This window comes from Bos mutus, chromosome 7 (genome assembly GCF_027580195.1).
Source record: "Bos mutus isolate GX-2022 chromosome 7, NWIPB_WYAK_1.1, whole genome shotgun sequence".
NCBI lineage: Eukaryota > Metazoa > Chordata > Mammalia > Artiodactyla > Bovidae > Bos > Bos mutus.
The window spans coordinates 3183205-3200058 of NC_091623.1; the positions used below are offsets into that span (position 1 = coordinate 3183205).

Consider the following 16854-nt stretch of genomic DNA (forward strand, 5'->3'; position numbering starts at 1 on the left):
CTGAAGTCCATGGGGTCGCTAAGAGTCGGGCACGACTGAGCGACTTCACTTTCACTTTTCCCTTTCATGCATTGGAGAAGGAAATGGCAACCCACCCCAGTGTTCTTGCCTGGAGAATCCCAGGGACAGAGGAGCCTGGTGGGCTGCCGTCTATGGGGTCACACAGAGTCGGACACGACTGAAGCGACTTAGCAGCAGCAGCAGTGTCTTCTTTGTCCCCAAAAAAGGTGGTGGTGAGGGGATCGGAGATCGTAATCCTTTACTCAAACAGGGTTTTGTCCCTCGTGGTCCGTGTCGTGACTGTTACCGTAAGGTGTTTACAAGAGACAAAGACTGGCTGCTTGCCTTGTTTCTGTTGTTACTTTCATTTTGGAGGGAAAACAGGAGGCTGATTGTAAAATTGCTTGTCGTAGGAAGTGCTCAGAGTTGTAAGCATCCAGCCTGAAGCCCACTTCTTTGTGGCCCATGAAATGCAAATAGGAGGCCAGTTGTAAATGTCTAACCTGGAGCCCATCTATCTCCTTTGGCATTGACCCAAGCTTTTGAGGACTCAACGGTCCCCATCTGTAAAGTGGGAGTGCTGGTTATGATAACTGCTCACAGCGGGGTTGAGAAACTGAGAAAAGACGATACATGTAACACCCAGCATGTGGCTAATGTTCACTAGTAGTGAGTCTTCTTGTCTTCCAGCTCAGGAAACCTAATAATAGCAACCGACGATTGTCTTCCGAAGAAGCGGAGGGCCAGATGTGAAAGTTCAGTGCTTCAGAGCATGCTGGCTTGATTCATCCCACTGTTTTAATTTACGTTTCAGTAATTTCAGGCTCTTTTCTTAGCTCTGTCTTGGAGACCGAAGCACAAATGTTTAGTGCTAAATGGATTCTGAGACCTCATCTGATCCATCCTTTGCTTCACAGATAGTGATACTGAGGCCATCTGACGTGAAATGACTTGGCTGAAGCCACACAAGGAATGGGAAGACAGAGCTAGGACTGGAACCCAGATTTCTTGTTTCCTGGACAACTGCTGTATTCCTGCACTCTGCCAGCTGCCTCTGTAATTGTGAATGTACGCACGGAGAAGCCTGGTGGGCTACAGTCCATAAGGTCACAAAGAGCCAGACACGACTGAGTGACTGAGCACAGCATGCATGCACAATCCCTTTAACTGAAAATGCTAGGGAGATGTGTGGCTCTTGGGTTCTTTTTCTTTTCTCCAGCAGAGGGTCATAGTCGAATAATATCATGGATCAGAATCTCTCTTTCTCCCCACCTCCCACCCCCGCCCTTTTTTTTCCCCTTTGGCTCAGAATCTAGAAACAGCAGAGAGAAGACGCCAGGGATGTCTTCCAGCCTCTAAGCGGCGGGACTGATGAGGTTTGTGTGGTAGACGCTCGCCCCCTAGTGGAAAGAGTGAAGATGACACCCATGGGACTGAAGAAGAGTTTCCGCCTCTAGGGCCTGGCTGCCCAGGGAGTCTGCATGCTTGCATAACTGGGCCTCCCTTACCTTGCCCGAATGCCGGCACTGTCAGACCCCATCTTTACTTAACATTTTGATATTTTGTTCATCAAAACTTTTTTGTATTAATTTTTATTAAAATGTTGCATTAAAATATTATTTCTATTGACTACTTTGGGAGGCACCCCTTGAATTCTGTGCCTGAAGTGACTGCTTTGTTGACCTCCCCTTGATCACAGTCTTAATTCAGAAGGTAGCATTGGAAGACCCTGCCGGTACCTGATGTGCTGAGCCGCTGTCGTCAGAGGTGCCCTGAGGTCGGGCGAGGGCTGGGCTGGGCTGGCCTGTGAGGGCAGTGTGGATCTGGGGCTCTCTGCATTGTAATAGAGCTGCAGATTCCCCAGGCGTTCTCCAGAAGTGAATGGTGACACAGACATTCTCCTTGCCCAAACTCTAGTCAGGCTCCTTCTTCTTTACTGGGCCTGTGGATTGCAGCCATAAAGACTTGAACAAACACTAATAAAGCTTTCAACAGCTCAAGGCCACATCCTTAGGATGACCCATCCCCCAACTTAAAGTGTCTGCCTGAAAACACTCAAGGCAGCCAAAAGAATGTACTGATCGTTCCACCCAGCATCTGAAGATAGCACCCCATTTCCCAGTCTTTGTGGGAGGGTAGGAGTCCCATTTTGATAAAGGCCTGTTTTGTTTTTTTTGTTGTTGTTCAGTTGCTCAGTCGTGTCTGACTCTTTGTGACCCCATGGATGCAGACACCAGGTTTCCCTGTCCTTCACCATGGGCTTGCTAACAGGCATAAGGGCACATCCGAGATTCACCTGGATCAGCCCCTACCCCTTCTGTAATTTTCCATTTCCCTGAGTCTACAGAGCTCCTCCCCCCCAGCCCCACCCCCACCCCCTCATCTTTCATTTAAAACACTGCCGCATAAACCAAAGAGAGTCCAGTTCACACTGGACTCTTCCCTACCACAGTGATACATGACTGATTAAAATCAGCCCTTACCACTTTAACTAGTGATCAGCTTTGTTCCTGTTTGGTAATGGCTGCCTTCTGAAGTGTGTCTCTTATGAGAAAAGACCCTGGGGCCAAGGGAAATTTTATTCCACAAAGATGCAGAGTTCTTCATGACCCAGATAATCACGATGGTGTGATCACTCACTAGAGCCAGACATCCTGGAATACGAAGTCAAGTGGGCCTTACCAAGCATCATTACAAATAAAGCTAGTGGAGGTGGTGGAATTCCAGTTGAGCTATTTCAAATCCTAAAAGATGATGCTGTGAAAGTGCTGCACTAAATATGTCAGCAAATTTGGAAAACTCAACAGTGGCCACAGGACTGGAAAAGGTCAGTTTTCATTCCAATCCCAAAGAAAGGCAATGCCAAAGAATGTTCAAACTACTGCACAATTGCACTAATCTCACACCCTAGCAAAGTAATGCTTAAAATTCTCCAAGCCAGGCTTCAACAGTGAACTGTGAACTTCCAGATGTTTGAACTGGATTTAGAAAGGGCAGAAGAACCAGAGATCAAATTGCCAACATCCGCTGGATCATCGAAAAAGCAAGAGGGTTCCAGAAAAACATCTACTTCTGCTTTATTGACATGCCAAAGCCTTTGACTGTGTGGATCACAGCAAACTGTGGAAAATTCTTAAAGAGATGGGAATACCATACCACTTTACCTGCCTCCTGAGAAATGTGTATGCAGGTGAAGAAGCAACAGTTAGAACTGGACATGGAACAACAGACTGGTTCCAAATCAGGAAAGGAGTACGTCAAGGCTGCATAATGTCACCCTGCTTATTTAACTTATATGCGGAGTACATCATGCGAAATGCTGGACTGGATGAAGCACAAGCTGGAATCAAGATTGCCAGGAGAAATACCAGTAACCTCATATATACAGATGACACCACCCTTATGGCAGAAAGTGAAGAAGAACTAAAGAGCCTCTTGATGAAAGTAAAAGGAGAGTGAAAAAGTAGGCTTAAAACTCAACATTCAGAAAACTAAGATCTTCGCATCTGGTCCTGTCACTTTATGGCAAATAGATGGGGAAACACTGGAAACAGTGACAGACTTTATTTTTTTGGCTCCAAAATCACTGCAGATGGTGACTGCAGGCATGAAATTAAAAGACGCTTGCTCCTTGGAAGAAAAGTTATGACCAACATAGACAGCATATTAAAAAGCAGAGACATTACTTTGCCAACAAAGGTCCACCTAGTCAAAAATATGTTTTTTCCAGTAGTCATGTATGGATGTGAGAGTTGGACTATAAAGAAAGCTGAGCACTGAAGAATTGATGCTTTTGAACTGTGGTATTGGAGAAGACTCTGGAGAGTCCCTTGGACAGCAAGGAGATCCAATCAGTCAATCCTAAAGGAAATCAGTCCTGAATATTCATTGGAAGGACTGATGCTGAAGCTGAAACTCCAATACTTTGGCCACCTAATGTGAAGAACTGACTCATTGGAAAAGCCCCTGATGCTGGGAAGGATTGAAGGCGGGAGGAGAAGGGGACGACAGAGGATGAGATGGCTGGATGGCATCACCAACTCAATGGACATGAGTTTGAGTGGGCTCTGGGAGTTGGTGATGGACAGGGAGGTCTGGTGTGCTTCGATTCATGGGGTCGCAAAGAGTCGGACACGGCTGAGTAACTGAACTGAACTGCACTGAGTTCTGGGTCTTCCTCAGTGCCTAAAGCATAAGGGCCTAAAGACAGGCGCTGTTTGCCGAGTCCCACAGGAGGCAGCCAGACTCGGAGGAGGGCCTGGTGCCCCAGGATGTCTGGGAAGGCCACCTTCTTGGAACACCTTCCTCAACTGGGCTTGCATCCTGCATCACCTGCTGGAGGACTCCAAGTCCTCATGGCACCTAGGAGGCAGGCACCCTCAAAAGTGTTAGGGGTACATCAGCCCTCATCCTTGCTATCAGAGACCCCTCAGCCGTGTCACCTGCTTCTGTCCACCTGCCACAAACCCAGCAATCCTATCTCACCCTTTCCAGCAGCCCTGGGCCACATCCAAGGAAGACGAGACCCTGGCCCTTTGGTCCTACAAGGCCTCTGTATGCCTCTGCCTCACCCCCACAAAGAGTGCTGAGTGATCCCCATCATCCCTACCACCCTTTCTGGGGGTTTCCTGGCAGGCTGTTAATGGGACATGGGCTTAGGTCAGGCCCAGAAGTGGCAACCACGGACCTTCGGGGCCCTGCCCACCTTTATCAGGCTGGATTTATTACCCAGGCGTCACAGGATTGTCACCTGCCTTCAAATATCTGCAGCCCTAGAGGAAGGGAGAGGAAGTGGCTAAAGATGCTCTTTTAAAAAGAGTAAAAGAAAGAAAGAGACAAAAGAATTGTTCGTAGACAAAGATGCTTCTTGAGCTCAGAAGCTGGCTCTTTTTTACAGGGAGCTGGGGAGGGTCCCAACCACATACTAATCTACTTGGGCCCCAAACCCTCCCCGCCCCATAGATTTTATACATCAAAAAGAATGGAATTATTTTAAGCAAACTCCATTTTGTTTATGGATGGGTCCACTCCTTCCAGGACTACTCCAGGCAGTGTTTCCTGTCCCCGAGGGCCCCCCTACTCCTACTTTTCCAGCCAGAAGTCAGTCAGCACAATCTGCTAGCACTGTGGCTCCATCAGAAAATCCTCTCCAGTAACCAACCTGGGAGGGAAGGGGCCTTCTCAGCACCAGCCTCTCAGATCCCTGCACGCTGGAAACCCCTGGTCCGGGGGCAAGATTCGTCTATAGGCTCCTCACGTCTGCCCGGTGGTTCTCAGGCAGGCTGGCGTACCCCGTGTACCCCACTGAGGGAGAAGTGGGCCTGGGGCCGATTTGTAACTGATAAAGAAGCACTTAAGTATGACGTTGACTTGAGTCATGCCTGGAACCGACTCAAGGTCATCCCTATCTGACTGTAGAATGAACTCTTTGCCGTGGCCTGTGAGGTTCTGAATAAATTTCGGCTTTGTATCTCTTGTCCTTGTCTCCTTTCTCACTCACTCATCCCTCTGGCCTTCAGCTGGTTCCTCGGATAGGCCAAGCTCTTTCCTGCAGTGGGGCTGCTCCTTCTGCCAGTACAACCCTCTCCCCTTTTGTCTTGCTATAGCTCGAGTTTCGGGGCCCAGCTTTAAAATTAACCTCTTTATGTACTGATGTGGAGGGGACTTCAGATTGCCTTGAGGAGTTGGGGAGCTGGTGATATTCTGTACTTGTTCTACACAAAGGTGACAAGGTGTGCAAATACATGAAAATTCACTGAGCTGTCCATTTAAGATTTGTAGACTTTATGTGCATGCTAAGTCGATTCAGTCATGTCCAACTCTTTGTGACCCCATGGACTGTAGCCTGCCAGGCTCCTCTGTCCATGGGATTCTCCAGGCAAGAATACTGGAGGGGGTTGCCATACTCTCCTCCAGGGGATCTTCCCGACCTAGGGATCAAACCTGGGTCCCCTGCATTGCAGGCAGATTCTTTACTGCCTGAGCCACCAAGGAAGCCCAGGTTTTATGTAAATAAACCCCAAAAGACAATATCTTTAAAAAAATAATTTCACCCACTTCCCTGTCTCCTGTTCTATGACTCTCCACCGCGGCACGTGCCTTCCCATCCTGGTACAATAATTACACTATTTGTTGTTTTGTTTGTAAATTGTTTCTCCCGTTAGAATGTAAGCCCCATGAGGAGAGAACCTTGCTCTGTCTTGTTCACTGAGGTACCTTCTGGAGTGTAGCGCAGTGCCTTTCACATCGTGCCTATTAAGAAAATTAGCAAATGGATAGATGGAAGGATGAATTAAAAAGCTTGGATTTAATGATGGAGGAAAAACGGGTGGAGGAGGTTGGCCTGAGGTTAGATGCTCCTGACTTCCAGCTCCCAACAGTTTAGGGGTCTTGTGCTGGAAGCCCAAGTCCAGGAGCAGCTGGGAGACCCAGCACTGTCCCGTCTACACCTCACTGGGGTTGTCCTGGTCGGCATAGATGAGGAAGCCCGTGAAGAGGCTGTCAGTCCAGTATGGGTCGTAAAAGAGCCCATTCTGCTCAGAGTAGAAGATCTGCAGCCAGACCTCGTCCCCCTGCCTGAGCGCCAGGATGGTGGAGCCCGAGGCCACGTCGTGGTTGCCCGTGTTGGCGTCGAAGGTCCGGATGCGATACTGGCCGTTGTGCACCAGGCCGATGGCCAGGTGCTTGTTGGCCAGCGTGATGTCGTAGGTGAAGTAGTAGATGCCCGGCACGCCACAGACGAACTTGCCACTGGAAGCGTTGTAGTGTCCGCCCTCGTTCATTAGTATCTTGTCGAATTTGATGGGCAGCCGCTCCCGCGGATAGCTCTTGGTCACTGCCACGGAGAAGGCCGACTTGGCGTGGCTGCTGCCGCAGCTGCAGGGCCCCGGGAGGCCTGGCTCCCCCTTCTTGCCCTTGGGCCCCTTCTTGCCAGGTGTGCCGTGCTTGCCCGGGGCACCGCTGACACCTTTGGGGCCACGTGGGCCGGCCCGCCCGATGGCCCCAGCTTTGCCCTTCGGGCCTGGCTTCCCCCGGTTACCTGTCCGGCCAGGTGAACCTGGAAGACAGAACAGCTGGTGTCATGGAGGGGACCGCAGAGAACTAGGCAGAGGGCTCGCTCTGGCTTTCCATCCTTAGAACACAAGGCTTTGGGTAAAGGAAAGAACACAGTCTGTGCAGTCACACAGAAATGGATGCAAATCATGACATTACCAGGGGCATTTCTCCCATCTTATCTGGAAAGTGGGAATGGTAACATGTGCCTTCCAGAATCATGTGGACTGGGGCAAAGATAACTTGTCACAATTCATGCCCTTCCCTTGTCCTGCCTTTGAAGGAAGAGTCTGGTTCGTCTGCCAGGTCAGCCCTTCCCCAGGCTGTGCTAATAATGGGTTGAGACAAGAATTGTAAGAAGCCTCTTGACTTCAAAGCATTGACCTTAGTGAAATCCTTGACCAGTGCCTGAGATCCCTGCCCATGGGGGCACGGGTTTTTACAGCAGTATTGCTTACAATAACAAAAACTAGGAACAATTAAATGCTTATCCAAAGGGAGATGAGAAAAATTATGGTCCATCCCTTATATGCAATTATCTGTATAATTTTTTACAGAGTTTTTAAAAAAATGACACAGATTTACACATACCATATGAAAACTTCTCTAAAATATACTGTTAAGTGGAAAAAGAAGGTGGCAGAAACTCTTTTTTATTCAAAGGAAACCACAATGCCAATTTGCACATTTGAGTGCCTGGCACCTAGTAACCATTCGCTAGATGTATACACTTGGTGTATCCTGCAGAACATTTCCATGGTAATGTTGCCTGCAGAACACCTCTGGGTTTTTAATTCCCATATTCTAATAATGTGCATTTCTCTCAACACAGTATTTTTGGCTGATGATTATATAAAAACACTTGTATTTATGTCCCCCAAACTCAATACAACATTTTACATTTTAAACAAAACGTACAGGTAACTGGAGTCATATCCAAACACAATGGTTAATTGAAACTGTTGGCAGGCTGGCAGAGCTGGGGGGTGGGCAGATGTTTTGGAAAGCATGTTCATGCTTAGTCATGTCTGACTCTTTGCGACCCTTTGCACTATAGCCTGCCAGGCTCCTCTGTCCATGGGGCTTCTCTAGGCAAGAATACTAGAGTGAGTTCCCAGACCCTCCTCAGGGGATCTTCCCAATCCAGGGGTTGAATCTGGGTCTCCTGTGTCTCCTGCATTGCCAGTGTATTCTTACCCGCTGAGCCATCAGGGAAACATGCTGGATGTCAATTAAGGAGCCTGCGGCTGGAGGTTGCTAGGTGTAAGCAGTGTCTTAGCATCACTGCTCACAAAGCAAGGGTCCGTTAACCACCCTATGAACTGGGTGATCAGCAAGTAATGCTGCAGATATTTTACATCCTAACAAGGTGCTTTGCTTCTCATATGTATATATGCAGGCCTTTTTGTGTGTGTGTGATTTAGAGTTTTGGGTTAATGTGTAATGCATTTAAATTTTTCCTATTTTAAGTAATTGGGAAATAAATTCCCAAACAGCATTTTCTCACTGAACATCTAGTTTTCAGATGTTCAGATTGCTTATGCTAAGTACTTGGCAACGTTTGGTATTAGTATACATATATGTAAATACACAGAAAGGGACCAGGAAAGACATGCATTAACCGGCTGACAGTGCTAACCTTTGTGGGATGACAGGAGGACGCTGCGGTGGAGTGGGCAGTCTCCAGTGGGTCTGTTGTCTGCCTGGCACCCCTTCCTTTGGAAAACTGCTGTTCACTGCTTAATGTGGTCCTAGTGAGGCTGTCAATCACAGTGATCAACTGCCCTCACCACACACACAAGGCACACTCACACCCAGGGGTGGGCATTTGACCCAGTCCTGGTGAATGGTGGTACCTCACCTCTATGGTCAAAGTGATTGGTTCAGAATGAATATGTGATCAAGAAGAATCAGTCATCCTGAGAACTGCTCTATGGATCAAGTGGGCATTTCATAAATTCCAACCTTTGTGAGAACCAAGCTAATATACAGAGAAGCAAAGCCTTGACAATATTTGAGCTCCTGGATGCAGCTATTCCTGAAGCTTGGCTCTTGGACTTTCTAGTTGTATGAGCCAATAAATTCCATTTGGGGCTATAAGTTGGGTTTCTTTTTAAACTTTTATTTATTTATTTATTTAAATTGGGTTTCTGTTTCTTGCAACCTAGCGAGTTCTGAGTACTATTTCAGGAGACTTGCTTAAAGTCACTGAGCAAATCAACAGTGCAGCAGGGGCAGGGACAGGAAATTTGAGCCTCACTGTTCCTTTCCAGAGAATACACTTTTTTTTTAATTAAAAAAAATTTTTTTGGCCGTGCTGTGCCATGTATGGGATCTTAGTTCCCCAACCAGGGATTGAACTCGTGCCCCCTGAAGTGGAAAGTCCTAAACACTGGACTGCCAGATAATTCCTACTCTGTTTTTCAAGGAGACATTAGTTTGGTTTATAAGGAAATAAGATTCATATATATTAGTTTTCATAACTTTGCAAACCCCTTTTGAGTCAGATGTTATCAACGGGTGGGAACAGGAAGGACAGGGACTGGGCTTCTTACCTTCCTCTCCGGTCTCCCCTCGGTCCCCGTCCTGGCCATCCTGGCCATCTCTGCCTGGAAAGCCCATTCTTCCCACCATTCCTGAGGGCCCTGGGGCTCCTGGGGGGCCGGGTGGACCCTGGGGGCCAGGCATGCTGCAGATGAGTTGAGGGGAGCCCTTCTGGAAGTCTCTACGGGCAAAGGCAGCCAGCAGTGGGTCGGCCGCACAAGGAAGGGCACAGGCCAGGAGCACCCAGGGGATCATGGTGGCCACCTGTGGGAGGCAAGAGAGCTGTGAGTAGGTGAGTCTGGCCATGGAGCTAACTGGAGGTCAGCCGTCCAGAGAAGGAGAGGGCACCTGGGAGAGACATGGTTATACTTCTGCTCCTCCCTCTCTCTCACATCACACGCAAGTAGCCGGACAGTGTTCCCACACCCGGACGTCTCTCGATGAGCTGAGTCATGGACTCAGAATACACTTTGGAGGGGTCCTGGATTGGGGAGGCACTCCTCCTCACATGCTCATGCTCTGGAGTGGCGGGACTGAGCCCAGTGACCACTGATGGGGACAAGCTGTGGATGGAGAGACTCGATCCATGGTTTCATTCAAATACGTGGCCTGAATGGAAAGTTACAAGGGCAGAGATACTTCAGACTGCTGGTGGTGATTTGTAACTATGCTAGAGGATTCGGGGCAGCACATTAGCGGGTGAGAAGTGAGGCATCAGTTCTGAGTGTTGGTGCCGCAAGCCTGAGCAGCACTGGCAGACGATGGGCACAGCTCTTCTGCTGAGGGCTCCCTGTGTACCAGGCCTGGGCCAGGAGCTTTCCACACATTACTTAATCTCATAGCATCCTAACCAAATAGATATGAGGAGGAAAGGGAGCTCAGAGAAGTTCACAGGGTGACTAAGGCAGGCAATTATTGTGGCAAGGCTGGGATTTGAATGAGGCCATGAAGATCCAGAGCTCGTATGCTTTGCTCCAGGCTACACTGTTTTTGTTTTCATTTAAAGAATAATAAAAATGATATACTCACATTGTTATAAAGTCAAGTAATAACATAAAGCTTATAATGAAAAACCATGTGTGATCTTCAGCACTACCCATCCTCCACATCAACCCCCTCCCCTCCCCCAAACTCTTTTGGCTATTTCTTCTGGAAGTGACATTAAAAGATAATATGCTTACGTAGCTTATTTTTATCTGTTTTAAAGATGTTTGTTTTCTTTCTTTCTTTTTTTGTACTGTGCTATACAGCATGCAGGATTCTAGTTCCCTCACCAGGGATTGAACCTGTGCCCCTTGCAGTGAAAGCTCAGAGTCCCAGTCACTGAACCACCAGGCAGGTCCCATCAATTTCAGACATTGCCTTTTGAATTCCTATTATGACAGATGAGGATTCAGCCCTCTTGCATCACTCAAGATAAGGATTCAGCCCTCTTGCATCACCCTGTTTTCTCCCTTATGCTGTTTAAACTATGCTGTTTAGTCAAAAACTAAACCAAAATTCACTCCTTTAAGTATTATAACTATTATTTACTGCTAAGCTAAGCACCATACTATAATTATACTTCCTTTGTTATATACACTTTTCTTACTGGAGATATTAATAATTTTATTTGCTTAGTTTTCTACATCACTGATTTGTACATTATCAAATATATCAGATAATTTACCTCTCCCATTTATTTTCCTGAAGACGTAAGTCCCAGAGCCCTCCCTCCTCCCGTTCCAACTTGTGTACACACTTTACAGCCCAGGATTTTCCTTTATAACCATCATGGTGATTCTCTTTGTCTCCTGTGTTTTATCTTCTGCTTTGGACTTCCCTGGTGGCTCAGACGGTAAAGTGTCTGCCTACAATGTGGGAGACCTGGGTTCAATCCCTGGGTTGGGAAGATCTCCTGGAGAGGGAAATGGCAACCCACTCCAGTATTCCTCCTGGAGAATCCCATGCATGGAGGAGCCTGATAGGCTACAGTCCATGGGGTTGCAAAGAGTTGGACACCACTAAGCGACTTCACTTCACTTTACAAATCCATGCCTTCCTTTTATTTTTTTCACTCTCCTACAGTAGCTTCCTGGATAAGAAGTGTGGGATGTAATTTTGGGGGACATTTTGCAAGTCTCAATAAGTCTTAATTTCACGCCATGTTCTTAAGGCTGGGACAGTGGCGACATGATCATACCAGAGACCAGAGTGTTACATGACCAGAGATTATCTACCCCAGCCCCTGTCCGGGAAGATGCCAAAGCAAAGGCCCAGAGCAGAAATAAGCCACTTGTTCAAGATCTCGCGACAAACTGACTCAGTCACTTTGCAATGAATAGCTTCTCTCCTAGGAATGAAATATTGTCCCTAGGAGGGAGAATATTCTAAGCAAGACTTTCTGCCTCTAGGATGGGCTCTGAAGTGGTAGCTGGCTTTGTGAATTTAGGTAAGCCCTTTTCCCTCTCTGGGCCTCAGTTTCTATGCCCCGAAACATAAGGGATTGGAGGACTTCCCTGGTGGTCCAGTGGTTAAGAGTCCGCCTGCCAAAGCAGGGGATGTGGGTTCAATCCTTGGTCTAGGAAGACTCTACATGCCATAGGGTAACTAAGCCCGTGGGCCACAGCTACTGAGACTGGGCTCTAGAGCTTTCGAGCAGAAACTACTGAGCCCACGTGCCATAGCTACTGAAGCCAGCACACCCTAGATCCCATGTTCGAAAACATGATAAGCCAGAAAATGCGAAGCCTGTGTACCAAGGAGGTGACCTTCCCAGACACCCTGGGGGACCGGCCCTTCCTCTTCCTGTGTGACTCGGCAAACACCATCTATCTTTAGGCCTTCATGCTTTAATCACTGAGGAAGACCCAGAACTCAGTGCATCTCTCTGAAATACAATTGTCCTTGGTCCCAGGGTCTTTTCTCATAGGGACACACTTCAAAAGGCGCAACTAGAGAAAGTCCACACTCAGCAATGAAGACTCAGCACAGCCAAAAATAAAAATAAAACATTTAAAAAAATCTACTAAAAATAAGGGGTTGAGTGTGCATCAGATTCAACTGGAGGGCTTGTCTAAGCCCAGATTTCTGGGCCCAACCCCCAGAGTTTATGGTTCAGTAGGTCTGTGTTGGGGCTGGAGGATTTGAGGTACTTTGGGGCATGCTGAAGGTGGTGGTCCAGGGACCCATTTGACTGCAACTTGGGCTTCCCAGGTGGCGCTAGTGGTAAATAACCCACCTGCCAAGGCAGGAGACACCAGAAACACGGGTTTGATCCCTGGTCAGGACAATTCTCTGGAGGAAGGCACGGCAACCCACTCCAGTATTCTTTCCTGGAGAATCCCTTGGACCAAGGAGTCTGACAGGCTACAGTCCATGGTGGGGGTCACAAGAGTTGGACACAACTGAAGCAACTTAGCACACATACAGACTAGATGATTTCTAAGGTCCTTTCACCTCTGATGCTGACTGAGACTCTCAGACTCCACTCTGCCCTCTCTTAACAGATGCAAAGCCTTGCTGGCTTCTCTGTTCCCACATAACCTTCGACCACTTCATCAGAGCCTTCAAGCATGAGAGGGCTTCCTGTAGCCATAGGGCTGGCAGTAAAGTTGAAACACTGCTCAGGTCTCACCGTCAAGGCTCACACTTCCCTCCTGGGCCCTCAGTCTCCCTTCGCATCCTGCTTTGCCTGGGGCCTGGGAGCCTGTCCAGACCTCTGTGTTTGCTCTGGACACAGGCTGACCCTGCCCCTCCTTCTGGCCCCTCCAAATCTTTAACCCTGGGAACACATGAAGAGGAGAGACGACCAGGCCTCCCCTGCCGGGAAGAGGAGTGGAGATGGTGCTGGAACTCAGGGAGCTGCTCTAGTTTCAGCTCTGTGCTCACCAACCTGGTGACTTTGCACCAGTCACTTTCCTTCTCTGGACCTCAGAGAAGAAGCGTCCCTGGCCAGGGAGAGATGATTTAGAACCAGATACTGCCTTAAATAACATGTAGTAACAAACTTATTATCTTTTCAATTTCTGTAATCCTAACTAAGTAAAGAAAAAAGGTTTCAGTTTGCTGACAGTATACCTTTCGTGTCTCCATACCCCTTCCTAATATCCCTTTTCAATGAAGAACACTGTCATCTGTGGTAGCACACTCATTCTTATGAAATTTTGTGCAATTTGGAAACCTTGGAGACCCCCAGACAGGACTATGGTGCCAGACACCCTGGGATAGAGCATCTGCTGGGGTGCAAGGAAGGCCTGTGGCTCGATGTGAGGAAAGGGACTCAACAAGGGCACAAGTTAGCTCTGGGGATCTAGTCATTTGGAGACGATGCAAAGAAAGACTTAGTAGGTGATAGAAAGAGTGTTAAAAATCCATATTTTCATCTGGGCACCAGGACATATGCGAGGACATATTGTATGCTCAATTGGGGGGTCAGGCCAAAGTGAAGAACTGACAAAGGAGGAGCCTTTTTTGTTGTTTTGTTTTTAAAGTTCTTTTTCTTTCTTTTTATTTATTTACTTATTTTTGGCTGCACTGGGTCTTCATTGCTATGCACAGGCTTACTGTAGTCACAGCGAGCCGGGACTACTCTCTAATTGCAATTCACAGGCTTCTCATTGTGATGGCTTCTCTTGTTGCGGAGCAGGTTCAGGAGTTGTGAATCTAGAGTTCATGCTCAGTAGCTGTGGTGCAGGAGCTTAGCTGCCCCATGGCATGAGGGATATTCCTGAGCCAGGGATCAAACCCGTGACCCCTGCATTGACAAGCAGATTCTTAACCACTGAACCACAGGGAAATCCAAAGGAACAGTTTTGAGAGCTCATTCCATGACTCTGGGCACTCTTGGATTTTAAAAGGCAAGCTTTGGGAATTCCCTGGTGGTCTAGTGGCTAAGATACTGTTCTCCCAATGCAGAGGGCCCAGGTTGGATCCCTGGTCAGGGAACTAGATCCCACATGCTGCAGCTAAGAGTTCACATACTGCAACTAAAGATCTCGAAAGCCACAACAAAGACCTGGAACAACCAAATAAGTAAATATATATTTTTTAAAGTGCCACTCTTGAGTCTGGGAGGGGGAGAGCTGTGGACATGCATCGAGGACTGCATGCCAAGTTGGCCGCTGGGAGAGTAGCTGCCTGCCAAATGGAAGGAGGAAGAGAGCTCTCTGGGGCACAGGGAGGGAGCAGACTGCCTTCTCACCCTCCTCGGTACACAGAAGGTACCAGACATTCTGCAGTAGGAGCCAGCCTGGGCCAGAGGGACCAGGACAGGAAGTGAGAGGCCCAGCAGGGATAATCATGCAGGGTTATCTAAAAATAAGAAGCCTGGACTTGCCTGCAAAATGAAAGTGTGACGGACTGCTTCACAGTTGTTACAGTCAGAGGGCTTAACTTGGGAACGCCCAAGAAGGTACACCCAAGAAAGAGACATCATCCGTGTCTGCCGGGTCCAGGGGAGCTTAGCCCTGTCTCAGCCATGAAACAGGAACCATCTGTCCAATTAGTGCTTCTTCTGCTCCTTCCTTCAATCTGGAAAGAGGTGAGCTAAGGTGTCCCAGCCAGCATCACAGCTCCACTGCGGGACAGGAGGAAGCCTCACTTTTGAATGATGATTGAAGAGCAGATTACCTAGGAGTAGACTGCCAGGGGGAGCACCTTTGAAGAGGAAAAGTTAAAATTTTACCTCCTTCTCCTTCTGCCTCTGTAACTCAACTTGCTCCTTGCAAAGTCTAGATCATGTAGGTCTCAGAAAGTGGGGACTCACAATACTAGGAACTGGAGCTTATCTCACTCACCCTTGTCCTGCTCTTTGCCGTCGCCCTAACCCCTGCAAACCCGAAAACCTGCTTAATCACGCCTGTCCATGTATTAAAAACCTCTGTAACCCCTTTGTTCAGGGCTCAGAGCTTGGAGTGTTAACTCCTCTGGACCCTCCAGCATGATAAACCTGAGTTCTCCAACTTTCCAAGTGTGGTGCTTGGTTTCTCGAGTGCTGGTTTCTGCAACACCTTCACTGGCTAAATTATAAAGGGGCATGCGTGCTAAGTTACTTCAGTTGTGTCTGACTCTTCGATCCTGTGGACTGGAGTCCTTCAGGTTCCTCTGTCCATGGGAGTCTTCAGGCAAGAATACTCGAGTGGGTTGCCATGCCATCCTCCAAGGGATCTTCCGACCCTGGGGATCAAACTCTTATGTCTCCTGGATTGCTAGGCGGGTTCTTTACCACTAGCGCCACCTGGGAAACTCTATAGAGGAGCTTTATAGTACCTAAGAATACTGGAGTGGGTTGCCATTTCCTTTTCCAGGGCATCTCCCTGACCCACGGATTAAACCTGGGTCTCCTGCATTGCAGGCAGATTCCTTACCATCTGAGCTATAGGGAAATCCCTGTAAAAGAGCAGAGGGAGGCCAAAATTAAGGGGCAGTTTAATTAAGCTGCTGTCTTCTGGTGTCTCCTGTGCTCAACATGGGCTGTGTAGTTACTGGTAGAGATGGGAGGCAGACTTAGGAAACGGGGTGGAAGCTTACATGTTTGATGTACTTTTGGAAAACTGTGTCCTAGATTCCCCAGGCTCCAGGAATCTCCATCTCTTTCCCTTGTCTGCTTGACGAGAGTCTTGCAAAACTGGTCTTAGTGTTACTTGTGAGCTGGGACACATCTGGGACCCCAGAAGAGAAACCCACTTCTCAAAGCAGATTTGAAATAATTTGGAAAGTTACAACCTGCAAATATTTTGGTCGAGGGAAGGAGGAAAGAAGGAAGGAAGCAGGTGGGAGCAAGTCTTCCAGGCAGATGAGAGTCTGCAAGACAGGCAGGAAAGAGAGAAGGCAAGAGGAGAGAGAGAAAGGTGAAAGGGGAACCCTGTGCTTTGGGTTGGCTCCCCTCTTGCTTCTCATCTCTACTCTGGACACACAAGCCTGGCAAGAGGGAGCAAGGTCTGCGCTCTCCAGCCTCTGTGGACAGCAGGGGATCTGGCTCAGTGAAGCTGGCCCAGGGCAGGCCCCAGGGGCTGGGTGGAGGCGTGGGGCTCTGGAACTCGAAGGGAGGAAGGGATTTCTCTGAGCTGGAGCCTGAAGGTTCCTGCAGCTCCAGCCAGCAACTGTTTTGGAAATAGAGGCGGGGAGACTAGGTTCTGACTCCAAACCCAGAGGGAAGGAGAGGAGAGGTTCCTTTCCTCTGGGGCACCTCCAAAACAACCAGCTCTACACAGCCCTGCTCCCAGCCTACTCTCCACACCACAGTGGTGAAAAAACTAGGGGTAAGTGCCTGGAGAA

General features: G+C 48.3%; 1 protein-coding gene and 1 non-coding gene across 3 annotated transcripts in view; one reads left to right on the forward strand and one right to left on the reverse strand.

Moving 5' to 3' along the window:
* Positions 1 to 6288: 6288 nt before the first annotated feature.
* The window catches only part of C1QTNF2 (C1q and TNF related 2), a 61972-nt gene continuing 51406 nt past the window's right edge, over positions 6289 to 16854 (reverse strand). For both annotated transcript variants that reach the window (XM_070373040.1, XM_005897509.3), the window contains 2 exons: positions 9609 to 9861; positions 6289 to 7057 (listed from right to left, as the gene is read on the reverse strand). In XM_070373040.1, coding sequence (XP_070229141.1) covers positions 6444 to 7057; positions 9609 to 9852 — 858 coding nt within the window. In that variant the 5' untranslated portion in view covers positions 9853 to 9861 and the 3' untranslated portion in view covers positions 6289 to 6443. The remainder of the gene's footprint in view (positions 7058 to 9608; positions 9862 to 16854) is intronic.
* Positions 14451 to 14523, forward strand: TRNAG-CCC (transfer RNA glycine (anticodon CCC)). Its single transcript has one exon. It is a non-coding gene; the product is annotated as a tRNA-Gly (tRNA).